General features: G+C 48.3%; 1 protein-coding gene across 3 annotated transcripts in view; it reads right to left on the bottom strand.

Moving 5' to 3' along the window:
* LOC309690690 (aryl hydrocarbon receptor-like) overlaps positions 1 to 15,273 on the bottom strand; it is a 72,139-nt gene that overhangs the window by 37,497 nt on the left and 19,369 nt on the right. For all 3 annotated transcript variants that reach the window (XM_082507953.1, XM_082507954.1, XM_082507952.1), the window contains exon 4: positions 11,946 to 12,035. In XM_082507953.1, coding sequence (XP_082364079.1) covers positions 11,946 to 12,035 — 90 coding nt within the window. The remainder of the gene's footprint in view (positions 1 to 11,945; positions 12,036 to 15,273) is intronic.

Genomic DNA, 15,273 nt, shown 5'->3' on the forward strand with positions numbered 1-15,273 from the left:
AATTCACCGGACAATTATATCCACGCTCTTTGGTTCTGTCCACCAGTTCAGAAGTTTTGGCGCGAGATATGTGAAGACTTATCGAAGTGTCTGAAATGTAACATTCCAACTTCCCCCTTAATGTGTTTGTTGGGCAGCTTAGATAATGTCACTTCAGAAAAGAATATCGCCCATATGGTTTTCACTGCCCTATGCATAGCCAAGAAAACAGTCCTCATGAACTGGAAAAATAAAAATAATCTTAATTCTAACCAATATAGAAATTATCTATTAGATTACATTAGTCTTGACACAGCCTCTGCCACCACATCAGATCAATTGCTCTGGGCTCCTTTGATCAGCTCCATCACCTAGTGGGGGTGGGGGGTCATAGTTTGGTCCCGCCTTCACTGTTGTGATTGGTGTGGGGGTAGGGACAGGCTTAGGGCGTCGGGGGGTTCCCCGGAGGCATCTTCCTTGGGGGGCTCAACCCGGGGTAGCGGTCATGTCCGGTTAGGGGCTCTGTTGGCTCTCAGGTGACTGTTTCCTCGCGGCTGCGTGCAGCGGGGCTAGGGGAGGGTCTGTGCTGACGGACGTGGGTTACTGACCTGGTAGCCTGTCTGCCCCTGGGTAGGTCCGGGATGGGCGTGAGGTTCTGGGGGCGCTCCGTCTCTGGGCTGGGACCCGGACCGGGCCTCGGGGGCTTGGGTCCTGGTTGGTGTGTTGCCGGGGTTGTGGGCGGGTGGGTGCATGGGGGCCCAGCCCTGGAGCAGGGTGCCGCCGGTGCGTCGAGCCACCTGGGGGGCTCTTCAACTGGTGGGGGAGATTGTCACATCTTGCAGGAGCTTTCCTCTCCTCAGGAGCTCCCTCTGCAGGAGGGGGAGATACAGGAGAGGTGGAGGAAGATCTCAGCCTGGGCGTTTACTGTCTTATGTAGTCTGGAAGATGAGTGGATGGTGGGGTGGGTGCAGTTTTCTCTGTGGTGGGGTTGGGTGGACTGTCCCGGGCTCTGTGGGGCCGGGCGGCGCTGCTGCACTGGGCCCGGTCTGGATGGGCCTGGGCCCCCTTTCCCTGGCGGGTCGCGGAGTATGGGGGTGCCTACTGGGGTCAGCGGGGGAGCTGGCCCCAGGGAGGGGTCACTTGCCCCTCCCTTCCTTCCCTCCCCATCTCCAGCTGCCTCCCTCTTCCCGCTCCACCACAACCACCCACACATGCAGGGCCTTGGAGTAGGGGTATGTCACCAGGGTGCAGAGGAGGCTACCCCCCCCCCCCCCCCCCCCCTCTGTCCCCTTCTGGCTGCCTCTGCCTCAATTTTATCCCACAACTTAGACATTCACATTACTCACACTCTCATTACACATACATATAGGATCTTGGGGGTGGGCACGATACACGGAGTCCAAAGTACCATCAGGGTGTACACCCCACCCCTGGCATCGTTGCCCACCTCTCAATTTTAAATACACGTAGACATTGAGGGCTAGCAGGAGGGACCATGCGCTTACCTGCTGCTCTCTGGCAGGTAGCTCCAAGCCCTCCTGGGTTTTAAATGCACCTTAGAACACACATGCATCAACATTACAATGAGCGGGTGGAGGGAGGTTTGGAGTCTTCTCTCACCCCCGTTCTCTGCGACCTGCTGGAGCAGGGGGGCTAGGACTAGGAGGAGGAGTTGGCCGTCCGACTGCGGTCTGGAGTGTGGAGCCTTCCTGCTGCTGCGGAGTCGGGGCGGTCTGCCTCCCCCCACCGCAGGGAAAAGGGAAACACCACCTGGGTCTGGGTGCAGTTCCCCCCTCCAGGGGCGGGGGCACCTAGACCCGGTTTGTAGAGTACGCTTGGGGAGTGTGATCGTGTGTACAACGTCTCTTTATGTCTGTCTCCACGTTGGTTGAGTGTGGAGTGAGTGCATATGAGAGCATGAGGGTGGGAATGGATGTTTGTATCTGTGTGTGCCTGTATGTCTGTGTCTATATGTCAGGTTGGGTGTCAGGCGCCACCTCTCTGGGGACATCTCAGGCCCTCCAAGGTTTGGAGGCCTATCTCCCCCTACCACCACTTCCCCTGCCAGTGGCGGACCCCCTCAGACATCGGTGCGTTGGTGGTTCTTTGTGTCCGGGGATGGGCGTCCAGGTACACACCGGCTCACTCCTTGGCGGCCGCTTATCGGGGCCTGGAGCCTGGGGCTCGCTCGGGCCACTTCGGAGGTGGGGTGCCCCCGGCCTCTCGGCCTGGGGCTCGGTCACTCAGGCGCAGCTGGCTGCCGGCGGAGCTCACGGGCGCGTCACTGCAACCCCCCCTGGCTTCTGCTCCGCGGCTGCTGAGTGAGCCCTCATCTGGGACTCTCCTCAGCTCTTTCTGGGACAGTGGCGCGGCTGCCCCTCTGTTGGTCTTCCTTGGTCTCTTGTGTTCTGGGGGCCTCTGGATGTCTGGAGTTTTGATCTCCTCCACACCTGCTTCACGCCCTGGAGGACGGGGCTGTGGCCCCCCCACACCCTCTAGCAGATTATTACATGAAGGAACCTTTTAAAAAACAAAAAACAAGCGCGTCCATGCTCACAGGTGTACACACGGGTGATCACACCCACAAACTACACCCTTTTTGGCTCCTACCTCAAAGCACACTGTGTTCTGTTGATCTTATGTGCTGCACAATAATGTTTAACATTTAGTATTTACTGTCATATTCCCATATATCATTGTGATGTTGTTTATTCTATTACTCTTGTTCTCTTCTGCTTGTTTTCTTTTTTCTTTCTCAGCAGGTGACCCAGGTGATTGATATATGCATTTTTTTTTCTCTGCCCGTTCTGTTGGTTTTTGTCTTTTGCCCTTCTCCCCCGTCCCTCTTCTCAGCTGTTTCTCTTTCCCTCTTTCTTTCTCCCCTTCTTTCCCCCAGTCAAGTCTGTCCCGTATTCAGTAAGTGAAAATAAAATAAACAATAAAAGGTGAATCAAATGGACCATTACGGCAAGGCTGGGATGGTCAGTTTGGTAAAGTAAATCCGTTGGGCATCTTTCTTTGCCTTTAGACAACAATTCTGATGGCAAAAGAGCCAAACGGGACAGGCAAAAAAAAAAAAAAAAAAAAAAAAAAGGTTACTAATTGCAGCTATAAGCCTGGCATTAATCTTTTTATTAGCACGAACAGAGTAAGAAATAATCTGACCTCTCAGGTAGCATTTAAGAGTCTCCCATAGCAGAGAATATGAAACTGAATCATCCTGATTGAAGGACAAGAACTCCTCAATAGAGCTTGAAATAAATTCAGAGTTAAACCTCCAAAGTGGAGGACTACGTTTATAGGTAGAAAGCTGAACATCCAATAGCAGAGGTGAAAGATCAGATATTACAATACCAGAATAGTCAGAAGAATTGACACATGAATTAAGAGTTCTGTCGATGAAAAAATAATCAATCCTGGAATAAGACTGGTGGACCTGAGAGAAAAATGAAAATTCTTTGAATGAAGGGTGCGAAATCTCCATGGATCAACAAGATCATTCTGTTTCATAAAATCTGAGAATGTTTTAGACATAGATGATTGCGTCAAATTACGAGGACTAGATCGATCCAAGGTTGGATCAAAAACACAATTCAGGTCTCCACCAAGGATCAGCAAATGAGTATTCAGAAAGGGGATGTTACTCAGCAATCTATTAGCGAATTCAGCACCATCAAAATTCAGGGCACATACCAACAAAACCTTTTTCTGCATTAGGGTACCAGCAACAATGATGTATCTGCCGTTCCTATCAGCGATATATTATTAATGTGAGTGAGAGATGTGTCACGTGCTAAAAGATGGCGCCTGTGTGTTTGGCATGCCGTCTATCGCTCTCTTCTATTTGTTTTATTTTATTGTTTTTAGTCAATTTTGTGCAACATGTCAGCCCTGCATTGTTTTATGATCGCCAGACATTATTGGAAATAGGCTCATCTACCCAAGCTTTAGCTCGGTTTGGAAATGACAACCAAGGCTTTCTGCCTCCCGATTTGGAAGTAACACCACCTCACTGGCGCTCCTTACCATTGCCACTGGATGTGCGGAAGCGACGCAGGAGACGAGGTAACCGTGGAGGTCGCCTTGTCAAACTGAGACTCAGGATCTCTTGTTTTCCTCATGAGCTTCGCTCAATTTGTCGATCCTGCCCGCTACTCTTGGTGCCGTTGCGTGCTTTGGACCCGGTGGGCTCCTGCTTGGTTCCTGTTGTGGGATCTCTCGAGAAGGGTTCTGCAAAACCCTCTCCTCTCCGACATCTGCGTTGGCGTGGAGTGGACCAAACAAACCTCCGACCTGTGGATCTGGTTGTTGCTGCCTCGGAAGCTCCCGAGCCAATTCCTCTCAGGTTGGGATTAATTAACGCCAGATCGGTGGCAAATAAGACATTCATTTTGAAGGAATTTTTCGCTTCCCATGCACTGGATTTTCTTTGCTTGACTGAAACTTGGATTCCACCCGGTGAGTTAAGTGCCTTTTCTGAATTACTGCCGGCTGGTTGTGCCTTTTTTAGTGTTCCGAGAGTTTCTGGTCGCGGAGGAGGGCTAGCTGTTGTTTTTAAGGCACATCTTGACTTTAAGCAGCTATCCCCATCAACACGCCACACCAGAACTCTGTTTGTGCGAACTGGGCCACTCGTCTTCGCTGTTGTGTGCGATTGTTTATCGGCCCCCAAAATATAACAAGGAGTTTTTAGCCGAGTTCTCAGAGTTTCTTGCTGACTGTGCATCACGGTATGACCAGATCCTTTTACTTGGTGATTTTAATATACACGTCTGCTGCCCGGGGAAGCCCCTGGCTAAGGACTTTCTGGACTTAGTGAACTCTTTTAACTTTATTCAGTCTGTTAAAGGTGCCACTCAAGAACGTGGTCACACACTGGACTTGGTTTTATCACATGGTTTATCTGTCCAAAACGTACTTGTCGAGGATGCGGTGTTCTCTGACCATATGCCTATTTTATGTGATATTGTTCTTTTTAATCCTGTTCTTAAGCGTGCTGTACCTGCTCGATGTTATCGTGCTTTTGGCTCAGATACTGCCGAGCGGTTTTCCATATTGTTTGACCAATTTATTTCTTATCCTCCTGAGTTGTCCATCTCAGATGGATTAGTTTCTTGTTTGGATTCTGCTTGTAAATCTGTCCTCGACGCTGTCGCTCCTTTTATATTCAGACAATGCAAGCCAAAGGCTAGTCCTTGGCTAACTGATTTTACCAGAGCCGCTAGAAAAGAATGTAGAAGATGTGAAAGACGGTGGAAAAAAGATAGGCTGTGCGTCTCTATGGAAGCTCTTAAGACTAGCTGGAAAGTCTATCAGAGAGCAGTAAAGGCTGCCAAGCACTCCTATTTTTCTCAACTTATTGCTGCCAGCTCGCATAACCCTCGTGTTCTATATAACACTATAAATTCTGTACTTAATCCGGAAGGCTATATTCTTTTGCACTCTTCTGCGGTTATGTGCAATAAGTTTCTTAATTATTTTGTGGAAAAGGTTGCTAGTTTGAGACCTCCGACTCTACCTATTGCTGACCCAGCCATGCATGGTTCTTGCTCAAGTCTGTTCTCTGCTTTTCTACCAATTGTTTTATCTGATTTAGAGAAACTTGTGTTGAATGCTAAACCGTGTGGCTCTCCAAATGACGTTGTTCCTCCCTGTTTTCTTAAAAAGGTATTTCCTATCATCGGACCACACATTCTGAACATTATTAATACTAGTCTTTTGTCTGGTCAAGTACCTAGGGAATTTAAGCAGTCATACATCCTTTACTTAAGAAACCAGGCTTAGATAGTTCAGTCATATCAAATTTTAGACCGATCTCTAAGCTTCCCTTTCTTAGTAAGATTCTGGAAAGGATTGTTTATACTCAGTTGATGGACTACTTGAATGACTCTAAATTGTCAGAAATCTTTCAGTCCGGCTTTAAGCCATTCCACAGCACGGAGACAGCCCTCGTAAAAGTTATGAATGACATCCTGATAGCGACAGACCGTGGTAAATATGCAGTGCTGGTCTTGTTGGACATGACAGCTGCATTTGACACTGTGGATCACGATTTGCTGATCTCCCGCTTACAGCACGGTGTGGGAATTACTGGTTCGGCACTTTTGTGGTTAAAGTCCTATCTTTTAAATAGGACATTTTGTGTTAAGTTGGGGTCGGCTTCATCCTATGTGGCCCCTCTGCTTTGGGGTGTTCCACAGGGATCTATTCTTGGGCCGTTATTGTTTTCATTGTACCTCTTGCCCCTTGGCGCGATTTTCCGAAAGCATAAAGTGCCATTCCATCTATACGCAGATGACTGCCAGCTCTACTTACCTCTTAGTCATTCTGATAGTCTCCCAACTGGACCTCTGCTTGACTGCCTTACTGATGTCAAAGCATGGATGGCAAACAACTTTTTAAATTTTAATGATCGGAAGACAGAAGCAATTTTATTTGGCCCAAATCGTTCTTCTCATACTCTGGATGTTGATCTTGCAGCTTTGACTTCCCAACTAAAGAGTTCGATCACAAATCTCGGAGTTAAAATTGATTCTGCACTCACCTTTGATGACCATGTAAACGGGGTGGTAAAATCAGCATTTTATCACCTCAGACGTTTATCAAAGGTTAAGCCCTTTCTTTCCAAGCGTGACTTGGAAAGCGTTATTCATGCCTTTATTACCTCACGTTTAGATTATTGTAATTCTCTTTTAACAGGGGTTGGGCAGGGCACTTTGTCACGCCTGCAATTAGTGCAAAATGCTGCGGCACGATTTTTAACTGGTAGAAGAAAATTTGATCACATCACTCCGATTTTGGCCTCTTTACACTGGCTTCCAAATTGAATTCAGGATCCGTTTTAAAGTCCTTTTATTGGCTTTTAAATCTCTAAATGGTCTGGCACCTGTTTATTTGTCTGATTTGTTGAAGCCCCACGTCCCCACTCGTTCCCTTCGGTCAGCTGAGCAGTTGCTGCTTTCGGTCCCAAAGTCACGGCTGAAACTTAGAGGAGACCGAGCGTTCTCTGTTGCCGCGCCGATGCTTTGGAATAACCTTCCTCTCCATATTAGACAGGCTGCATCAGTGCCAGTTTTTAAGTCTTTATTAAAAACCTATTTTTATTCCCTGGCTTTTAACTCTGTGGGTAACTGACATTTTTATTTTATTTTCCATCCATCCATCTTCATCCGCTTTGTCCGGGGCCGGGTCGCGGGGGCAGCAGCCTAAGCAAAGAGGCCCAGACCTCCCTCTCCTCAGCCACCTCCTCCAGCTTGTCCGGGGGAATACCAAGGCGTTCCCAGGCCAGCCGAGAGATATAATCTCTCCAGCGTGTCCTGGGTCTGCCCCGGAGCCTCCTCCCGGTGGGACATGCCTGGAACACCTCACCCAGGAGGCGCCCAGGGGGCATCCTTGTCAGATGCCCGAACCACCTCAGCTGGCTCCTTTCGATGTGGAGCAGCAGCTGCTCTACTCTGAGCCCCTCCCGGATGGCCGAACTTCTCACCCTATCTCTAAGGGAGAGGCCAGCCACCCTTCGGAGGAAGCTCATTTCTGCCGCTTGTATCCGCGATCTCGTTCTTTCGGTCACTACCCACAGCTCGTGGCCATAGGTGAGGGTAGGGACGTAGATCGACCGGTAAATTGAGAGCTTCGCTTTTATACTCAGCTCCCTTTTCACCACGACGGACCGGTGCAGCGTCCGCATTACTGCAGCTGCAGCCCCAATCCGTCTGTCGATCTCCGGCTCCCTTCTCCCATCACTCGCGAACAAGACCCCGAGATACTTGAACTCCTCCACTTGGGGCAGGAACTCATCCCCGACCCGGAGTGGGCACTCCACCCTTTTCCGGCTGAGAACCATGGCCTCAGATTTGGAGGTGCTGATCCTCATTCCCGCTGCTTCACACTCGGCTGCGAACCGTTCCAGTGCGAGCTGGAGGCCTTCACCCGATGAAGCCAACAGAACCACATCATCTGCAAAAATCAGAGATGAGATTCTGAGGCCACCAAAGCGAAAGCCCTCCGCCACTTGGCTGCGCCTAGAAATCCTGTCCATAAAAATTATGAACAGAACCGGAGACAAAGGGCAGCCCTGGCGAAGCCCATCACCCACCGGGAACGAGTCCGACTTATTGCCGGCAATGCGAACCAAGCTCTTGCAACGGTTGTATAGGGATCGAATGGCCCGTAGCAATGGGCCAGACACCCCGTCGACGTCAGCAGCGCTCCGCCAGCACTATACACAGTGCAGGTAGAGCACCGCTTTCCCCTCCTGAGACGTCTGACGGTTTGCCAGAATCTCTTCGAGGCAGTCCGAAAGTCTTTTTCCATGGCCTCTCCGAACTCCTCCCACACCCGAGTTTTTGCTTCAGCCACTGCCCGAGCCGCATTCCGCTTGGCCTGTCGATACCTGTCGGCTGCCTCCGGAGTCCCACAGGCTAACCAAGCCCGATAGGACTCCTTCTTCAGCCTGGTGGCTCCCTTCACCTCTGGTGTCCACCATTTGGTTCGGGGATTACCACCACGGCAGGCACCCACCACCTTGCGGCCGCAGCTCAATGCAGCAGCTTCGGCAATGGAGACTCTGAACATGGTCCATTCGGACTCAATGTCCCCAGTCTCCCTCGGAATGCTGTTGAAGCTCTGCCGGAGGTGTGCGTTGAAGATCTCGCGGACTGGGGCCTCTGCTAGACGTTCCCAGCACACCCTCACTACGCGTTTAGGTGCACCAGGTCTGTCCAGCGTCCTCCCCCGCCACCTGATCCAACTCACCACCAGGTGGTGATCAGTTGACAGCTCAGCCCCTCTCTTTACTCGAGTGTCCAGAACATATGGTCGCAGGTCTGCTGATACGATTACAAAATCGATCATCGACCTACGGCCTAGAGCGTCCTGGTGCCACGTGCACTTATGGACACTCTTATGTTCGAACAGGGTGTTCGTTATGGCCAAACTGTGGTTAGCACAGAAGTCCAATAACAGAGCACCGCTCGGGTTCAGATCAGGGAGGCCGTTCCTCCCAATCACGCCCCTCCAGGTCTCGCTGTCGTTACCCACGTGAGCATTGAAATCTCCCAGCAGGACAACAGAGTCTCCAGGTGGAGCACCCTCCAGCACCCCCCCCCCCCCCCCCCCAGGGACTCTAAGAAGGCTGGGTACTCTGAACTGCCACTCGGCGCATAAGCGCAGATAACAGTCAGGACCCGTTCCCCGACCCTAAGGCGCAGGGAACAAACCCTCTCGTCCACCGGGAAAAACCCCAACGTACCGGCAGCAAGCCGAGGGGATATTAGGATACCCACCCCAGCCCGCCGCCTCTCACCAGGGACAACTCCAGACTGAGACAGAGTCCAGCCCCTCTCCAGGAGACTGGTTCCAGAGCCCAAGCCATGTGTAGAGGTGAGCCCGACTATATCTAGCCGGTACCTCTCAACCTCACGCACTAACTCAGGCTCCTTCTCCACCAGAGAGGTGACATTCCATGTCCCTATTGCCAGTCTTGGCAGCCGGGGGTCAGTCCGCCAGGGCCTCCGCTCCTGGCCGCCACCCGGCACACAATATATTTTATTTTATTTTATTTTTTTATTTTTTTTTTCATTTTTTTTATTGTTTTTTAACTTTATTGCTATGTCTATTACTATGTGCATATTAGTATTGTACAGCACTTTGGTCTACCAGGTGTGTTTTTAAAGTGCTATATAAATAAATAAATGATGATGATGATGATGATGATGATTAATGAGAATGGCCACTCCTCTAGCCTTCGAATTAAAAATTGGGTGAAAGACCTGACCTACCCAAGGGCAATATAACCTATAATCATCCTTAATGCGAAGATGAGTCTCCTGTAAAAATGCTATGTCAGAATTTAGACGTATCAAGTGAGTAAAAACCTTAAATCTCTTAACAGGGCTACCCATACCTCTGATATTCCAACTAATGAACCTAAGAGGCATGCCTGACCCAGCAATGCTGGGGTCTATATTGCCATTAACCATTCATAAAAAGGAAGAAGAAAAAGACCAAACCAAAATGCCAGTGGCCATGAAGAGCCGAAATGGGACAGCCACCCCCCCCCCCCAACCCCCCCCCCCCCCCCCCCCCCAACCCAACCCTGAACACAAATACACAGCTTGGAGAAGATTGTGCCGGACTGGTCCGAAGTTCAAGTATATATTACATGATTCAGCTTCATTAATTAACAAAGAAAATAAAAGCACACCAACAGTACAATAACTAGCACAACGGCCTAAGAAAACAATGCACAGGTGGCGTTAAACCTAAGGAGAGCGTGAACCCTTAGCAGCATTACAGCATCAAACTGAGGGGCTATCGAGGCTCACCCAGAGATCAAAGTTTTGACATAATCACTGGCCTCCTCTGCTGAAACAAAGTCCTTCTCGACACCCTTATATGTGATGCGTAGTCGCGCTGGATGAAGCAGGCCATACCGAACACTTTCAATGCCACGGAGTTGCTGCCTGACCGAGCCCGTGCCACCCTGGCGGTGTAGTCGGGGAAGACTGAGATGGTCTCCAACTTTAATCTGTCGGCGTTCTCTAGCACGTCGTAAAATGTCAACACAGTCAGTGTGGTAATGAAACCTGCATACAATGGCTCGTGGACGGCGGGCTTAGGTGCGGGCTGGAGAGTCCTGTGCGAACGATCCAAAAGCGGCTCCTTTCCCAGATCAAATGCTTCTTTTAGCAGGGAGGCTACGGCAGCAGTGGTGCATGTGTCAGGGCCCTGCGGTACTCCCACTATCCTAACATTGTTGCGCCGCGACCTGGACTCCAAGTCTTCACACGTATTTTCCAGCTTGGCTACATGAGCTGTGAGGCCCTTGATAGTGTTTCTCATCTCAGCTATATCATCAGAGCAGACAGTAAGTGCGTGCTCCATCTCCTTCACCGTACCTTTTAGCTCAGACATGGTAGCGTCATTGGCAGCTTTATCGATCGCCAGCTGCGTCTTCACAGCCTGCAGGTCGAACTTAATGGTAGACAAAGCATCACCCAGAGTGTCCTGAAGTTCCTTTTTAAAGATGTCGGCGATATCTTTCCTCAGCCAGCAACTCGACCTTGAGAGCTTCAATACCAGGATTAGCTTGGCACGAGGGGGGCTTTGCAGGAGACGACGGCTCACTCGAGGGTGTGGTTGCGGTTTGCAAACTAGGCCTCAGTTGTGTTTGAATAGTACTGCGGGTTTTAACATTTTTTGCTGCCATTTTACGCAGGCCCGAGTAAAACTTCTCAACAAAACAATCCACAAACCAAAACAGGACTGGAAATATGGCCGAAAAGCGCGAATGAATAACAACTTAATCGAAATCGGCGGGAGCTCCCAGACTCGTGTCCCACTCCATCAAAGCTCAACCAGAAGTCCCACAGCACTTCTTTTAAACAGAGTTCCTTGTTTTCTATAATATAGAACCCTGATTATATGCCACAGATGCATTTTTATTACATTTTTGTTGTCACAGAAATTCTACTATTAGATATAATAATGGTGCAAGCTCCACCTGTACATAGTGCTTAAAAGCTGGACGTAACACTGTGCGAGCAGTGGTGCAGAGACGTGCTGTGCACTGCAGGATGCTGTTGTGGCCGCTGGTTTCTACAAAAGGCCAAGCTATAAATAGGTCTTTCTGCAGCTGCCTGTGACCCTAGCATGCAGGGACTATACTAATGGATCGACGCAGACCCCCGTGTTGCTGCCGCCAGTTGTTGCACGCAAGCAACGCATTTATCAGCTGATGAAGCAGAGCCTCTAACACCTGTAAAATTACTACTTTTGTATTTCAATACAATATAAAATATTGAATAAATCGTTAGAACCCAGGACCTACTTAATGCCACCATGTCACAATGACACCCATTTAGAACCTGTCACCTCCCTAAATGCTAAGCTACTCTGGCTTCTGGTTCTCAGTAGTGAGGAATGACAATCAATGGATGTAATTAGAGTGAAAAACAGACTGATACCTGATGGAAGCCCAGATAGTCCTGAATGGTGTGAGAGGAGTAGAAGATGGTCCCACTGGCAGTGATAACCAGGATGAATCCATTGAGAGCCTGTTAAAGCAGATGCACAGACAGTGACACGGTTCATTACTGTGCTTTCATCCGTGTGCTGCAGCATCTGACTGTCATCAGCCAACATGATCATAATGATGTGACTTTAACTAGAGGATATACATTGACGAACAACAGGTACAACAATATGTTCTATTTTTCCCTTTTCGTTCATTTCCATCTAACAACATTTTAGTCAGACAGTGGGAGGTGGAATAAACGTGGATCTGAGGTTGTGGTTTGGGGGGGCCCTCTGTGAGGACTGGTGCTGGCTCTCTGGCTGTGCAGACCTCCAAAGAAACTGTCCTGCATGAGGAGCAATGACTGAGCGTGACAACAGTCTTGACGATTACAGTGAATGTACGCTGTATTGAAAAAAGTACAGTATTAGCTTGTCTGCATTCACAAACATTCAAACCTAAGATATGCTTTTGTTAATTGATCGTTTTTAATATGATGTTTGCAGCTACAACAGTGAGAGCTCCAGTTTTTGGCTCGCGGTATCCCAAAGGTGTTCTGGGTTGAGGTCATGACTTTTTTCTAGGGATAGACAGAATCCAATATACAGCATCGGTCCGATCCTGACCTAAATTACTGGATCGGATATCGGGGAGAAAAAAAATATAATCCGATCCATTAAATATCACAAAAGAGCCTCAGAAAACTTGCAACATGGCGTAACCCAGGTAGTGACCTCAGCACGTCGGAGCAGTATGCGTCACGTGACAGAGCGGCTGTTGTGTGCGAGACCTGTCAGCAGTCTGGAGTTCACACTGAAAGCATTTGGAGCCGCGCTACGTCCTGCCAAACCAGGTGTTGTACCAAGGTAGGGATTCCCGAGAAAACCTGCCCCGCCCCCGCTGCGAGCACCCGCCGGACACAGAGTGGGATCCAGTTCACTCCGCCTCCATTACAGACAATTAGACGTGGAAGTAGTGATGTTTGAGTTTTGTGAAAAAGTGAAAATGAGTGTCGTTATCTTACCATTCAGTTTGAGGGTTCACACGTGGTGAGGGACGGGGTTGTTTTAACAAACGCCTGATGATTATATTTATCCTCCTGTGACTTTGCTGTATAAAGAGCTAAAACCTCCAACGTTTCAGGAGGAGTTCGTCGTTATAAGAAGTCGGTTTATGTTCAGCTTTAAGAATAAAAGGGTCCATTTTTTCTAACGTTGTTGAATATAAATATTATTTTCTGCTGATATTGCACTTCTTTCTTTCAGAACCAAAGAGTTTGTGAAACCTGCATAAAATTGCATTTTAAATTCCTTTTTGAATATCACTTCGATTTCTGCTAAAAGTTTAAATGAAAAGATCAGTATCGTTATTCTAGTTGTTATTTCTTGAAACAACAAGAATAGCCAACACAAGACTGCCTGTAAAATGCTAGATAGTGCTTTTCTACTCGAGCAGTCAAAGTACTTTATACAACATGCCTCAGTCTCCCACTCACACAAGAACTTTTTCTACAGTTCATATTCGCCTCTCTGCATCAGGACTGTGATGGTTCGGTCCAACGTACCGCAACATTTCTTACTTTATGTTGGTGACTTCTTAGACCACATCAGGAAACCAGGATTTTTTTGGTCCCCACAAAGATACACGCACACGCACACACACACACTCCTCTCTGATAGCACAGCGCTGATGCCCTCCCATGACCTGCTTCCTTCAGGGAGCATGAACAGCCACTGAAACTGGGCGACACAAACATGTCTGAACTCTTCCTGAATCATCCAGAATCAAACCAGTTAGCACCTCATGGTATCATTAACCTCCGAGCTGTCAGAGTTTACTTCAGGCATCATCTGTGTACGTCTTGGTTTCCAGACTAAAAGCAGGCAGCCTGTGTCCTGTGTTGTCGTAGCTGTTGTGTGAACCTTCACTGTGTTCATTATTAACATTACCTAAAAGGGAAAAGTAGCACAATTACTAAATTCTGCCATATTTCCTGCATTCTCTGTTTGAATAATTGACTGGCTCCTCTATAATTCACTACCATCTGATGTGAAGAACAGCAAAGGAAGAGGCTTCATACAAGAACTCCTTTTATGAAATCAAATTCAAATTCAAATTCAAATTTTATTTGTCACGTACACAGTCATACACAGTACGATATGTAGTGAAATGCTTGGACAACTGCTCGTGACCTAAAGAGAACAAAAAAGGAAAAGGCTATGAATAAGATAGGAAATAAATATGAAAAATTAAAAAGGGTAAATTTAACTAGGAAGGAATAAAATATAAATTAAGGTTAAAAATGAAATAACTGTACAACACAAATTAGAATGAAGGGTAAATTTAACTGGGAAGAATAAGATAAAGATAAATATATAAATTAAAGTTGAAAATAAAATAACTGTACAACAAAATACACAATATAGAACTATATAAGAATGTATGAAGAAATCTAAATATAAATAAATATATACACAATAACAGCAGCTGTACAAGTATTAACCGGAAATGAAGAATATAGTGACCAGTGTTGTGCAAAACCAAAGTCCAGAAAGTCCAGTGTGTGTGTAAGAACCATATGTGTGGGTCAGTACTGTGTGGTGGTGTGATTGAGAGACCGTATCGCCTGCGAGAAGAAGCTCCTCCTCAGTCTCTCTGTGTTGGTCTTCAGGGAGCGGAATCGCTTTCCTGACCTCAGCAGAGAGAACAGTCTGTTGTTGGGATGGCTGAGGTCCTTCACGATCTTCCTGGCCTTGGTCCAGCACCGCCTGCTGTAGATTGAGTGCAGGTCAGGGAGCTCGGAGCGGATGGTGCGCTCAGCTGACCGCACAACCCTCTGTAGAGCTCGTCTGTCCTGCATGGTGCTGTTCCCGAACCAGGTTAAGATGTTTCCCGTCAGGATGCTCTCTATGGTGCACGAGTAAAAGTTCCTGAGCACCTTGGAGGGCAGTTGGAAGTCTCTCAAGCGTCTGAGGTGGTAGAGACGCTGACGGGCCTTTTTCACCACGGTGTTGATGTGACAGGACCATGACAGGTCCTGCGTGATGTGAACTCCGAGGTATTTGAAGCTGTCCACTCTCTCCACTGGGCACTCGTTGATGACGGGGGTCTGGTAGTTCCTCTCCTGCTTAGTGCTGAAGTCCACTATCAGCTCCTTTGTCTTACTGACGTTTAGAAGGAGGTTGTTCCTCTGGCACCAGTTCTCCAGATTCCTAATCTCCTTCAGGTAGGCCGTCTCGTTGTTATCAGAGATCAGGCTCACCACGACGGTGTCGTCA

Source organism: Aulonocara stuartgranti, assembly GCF_965226115.1.
Source record: "Aulonocara stuartgranti genome assembly, chromosome: 16".
Lineage (NCBI taxonomy): Eukaryota > Metazoa > Chordata > Actinopteri > Cichliformes > Cichlidae > Aulonocara > Aulonocara stuartgranti.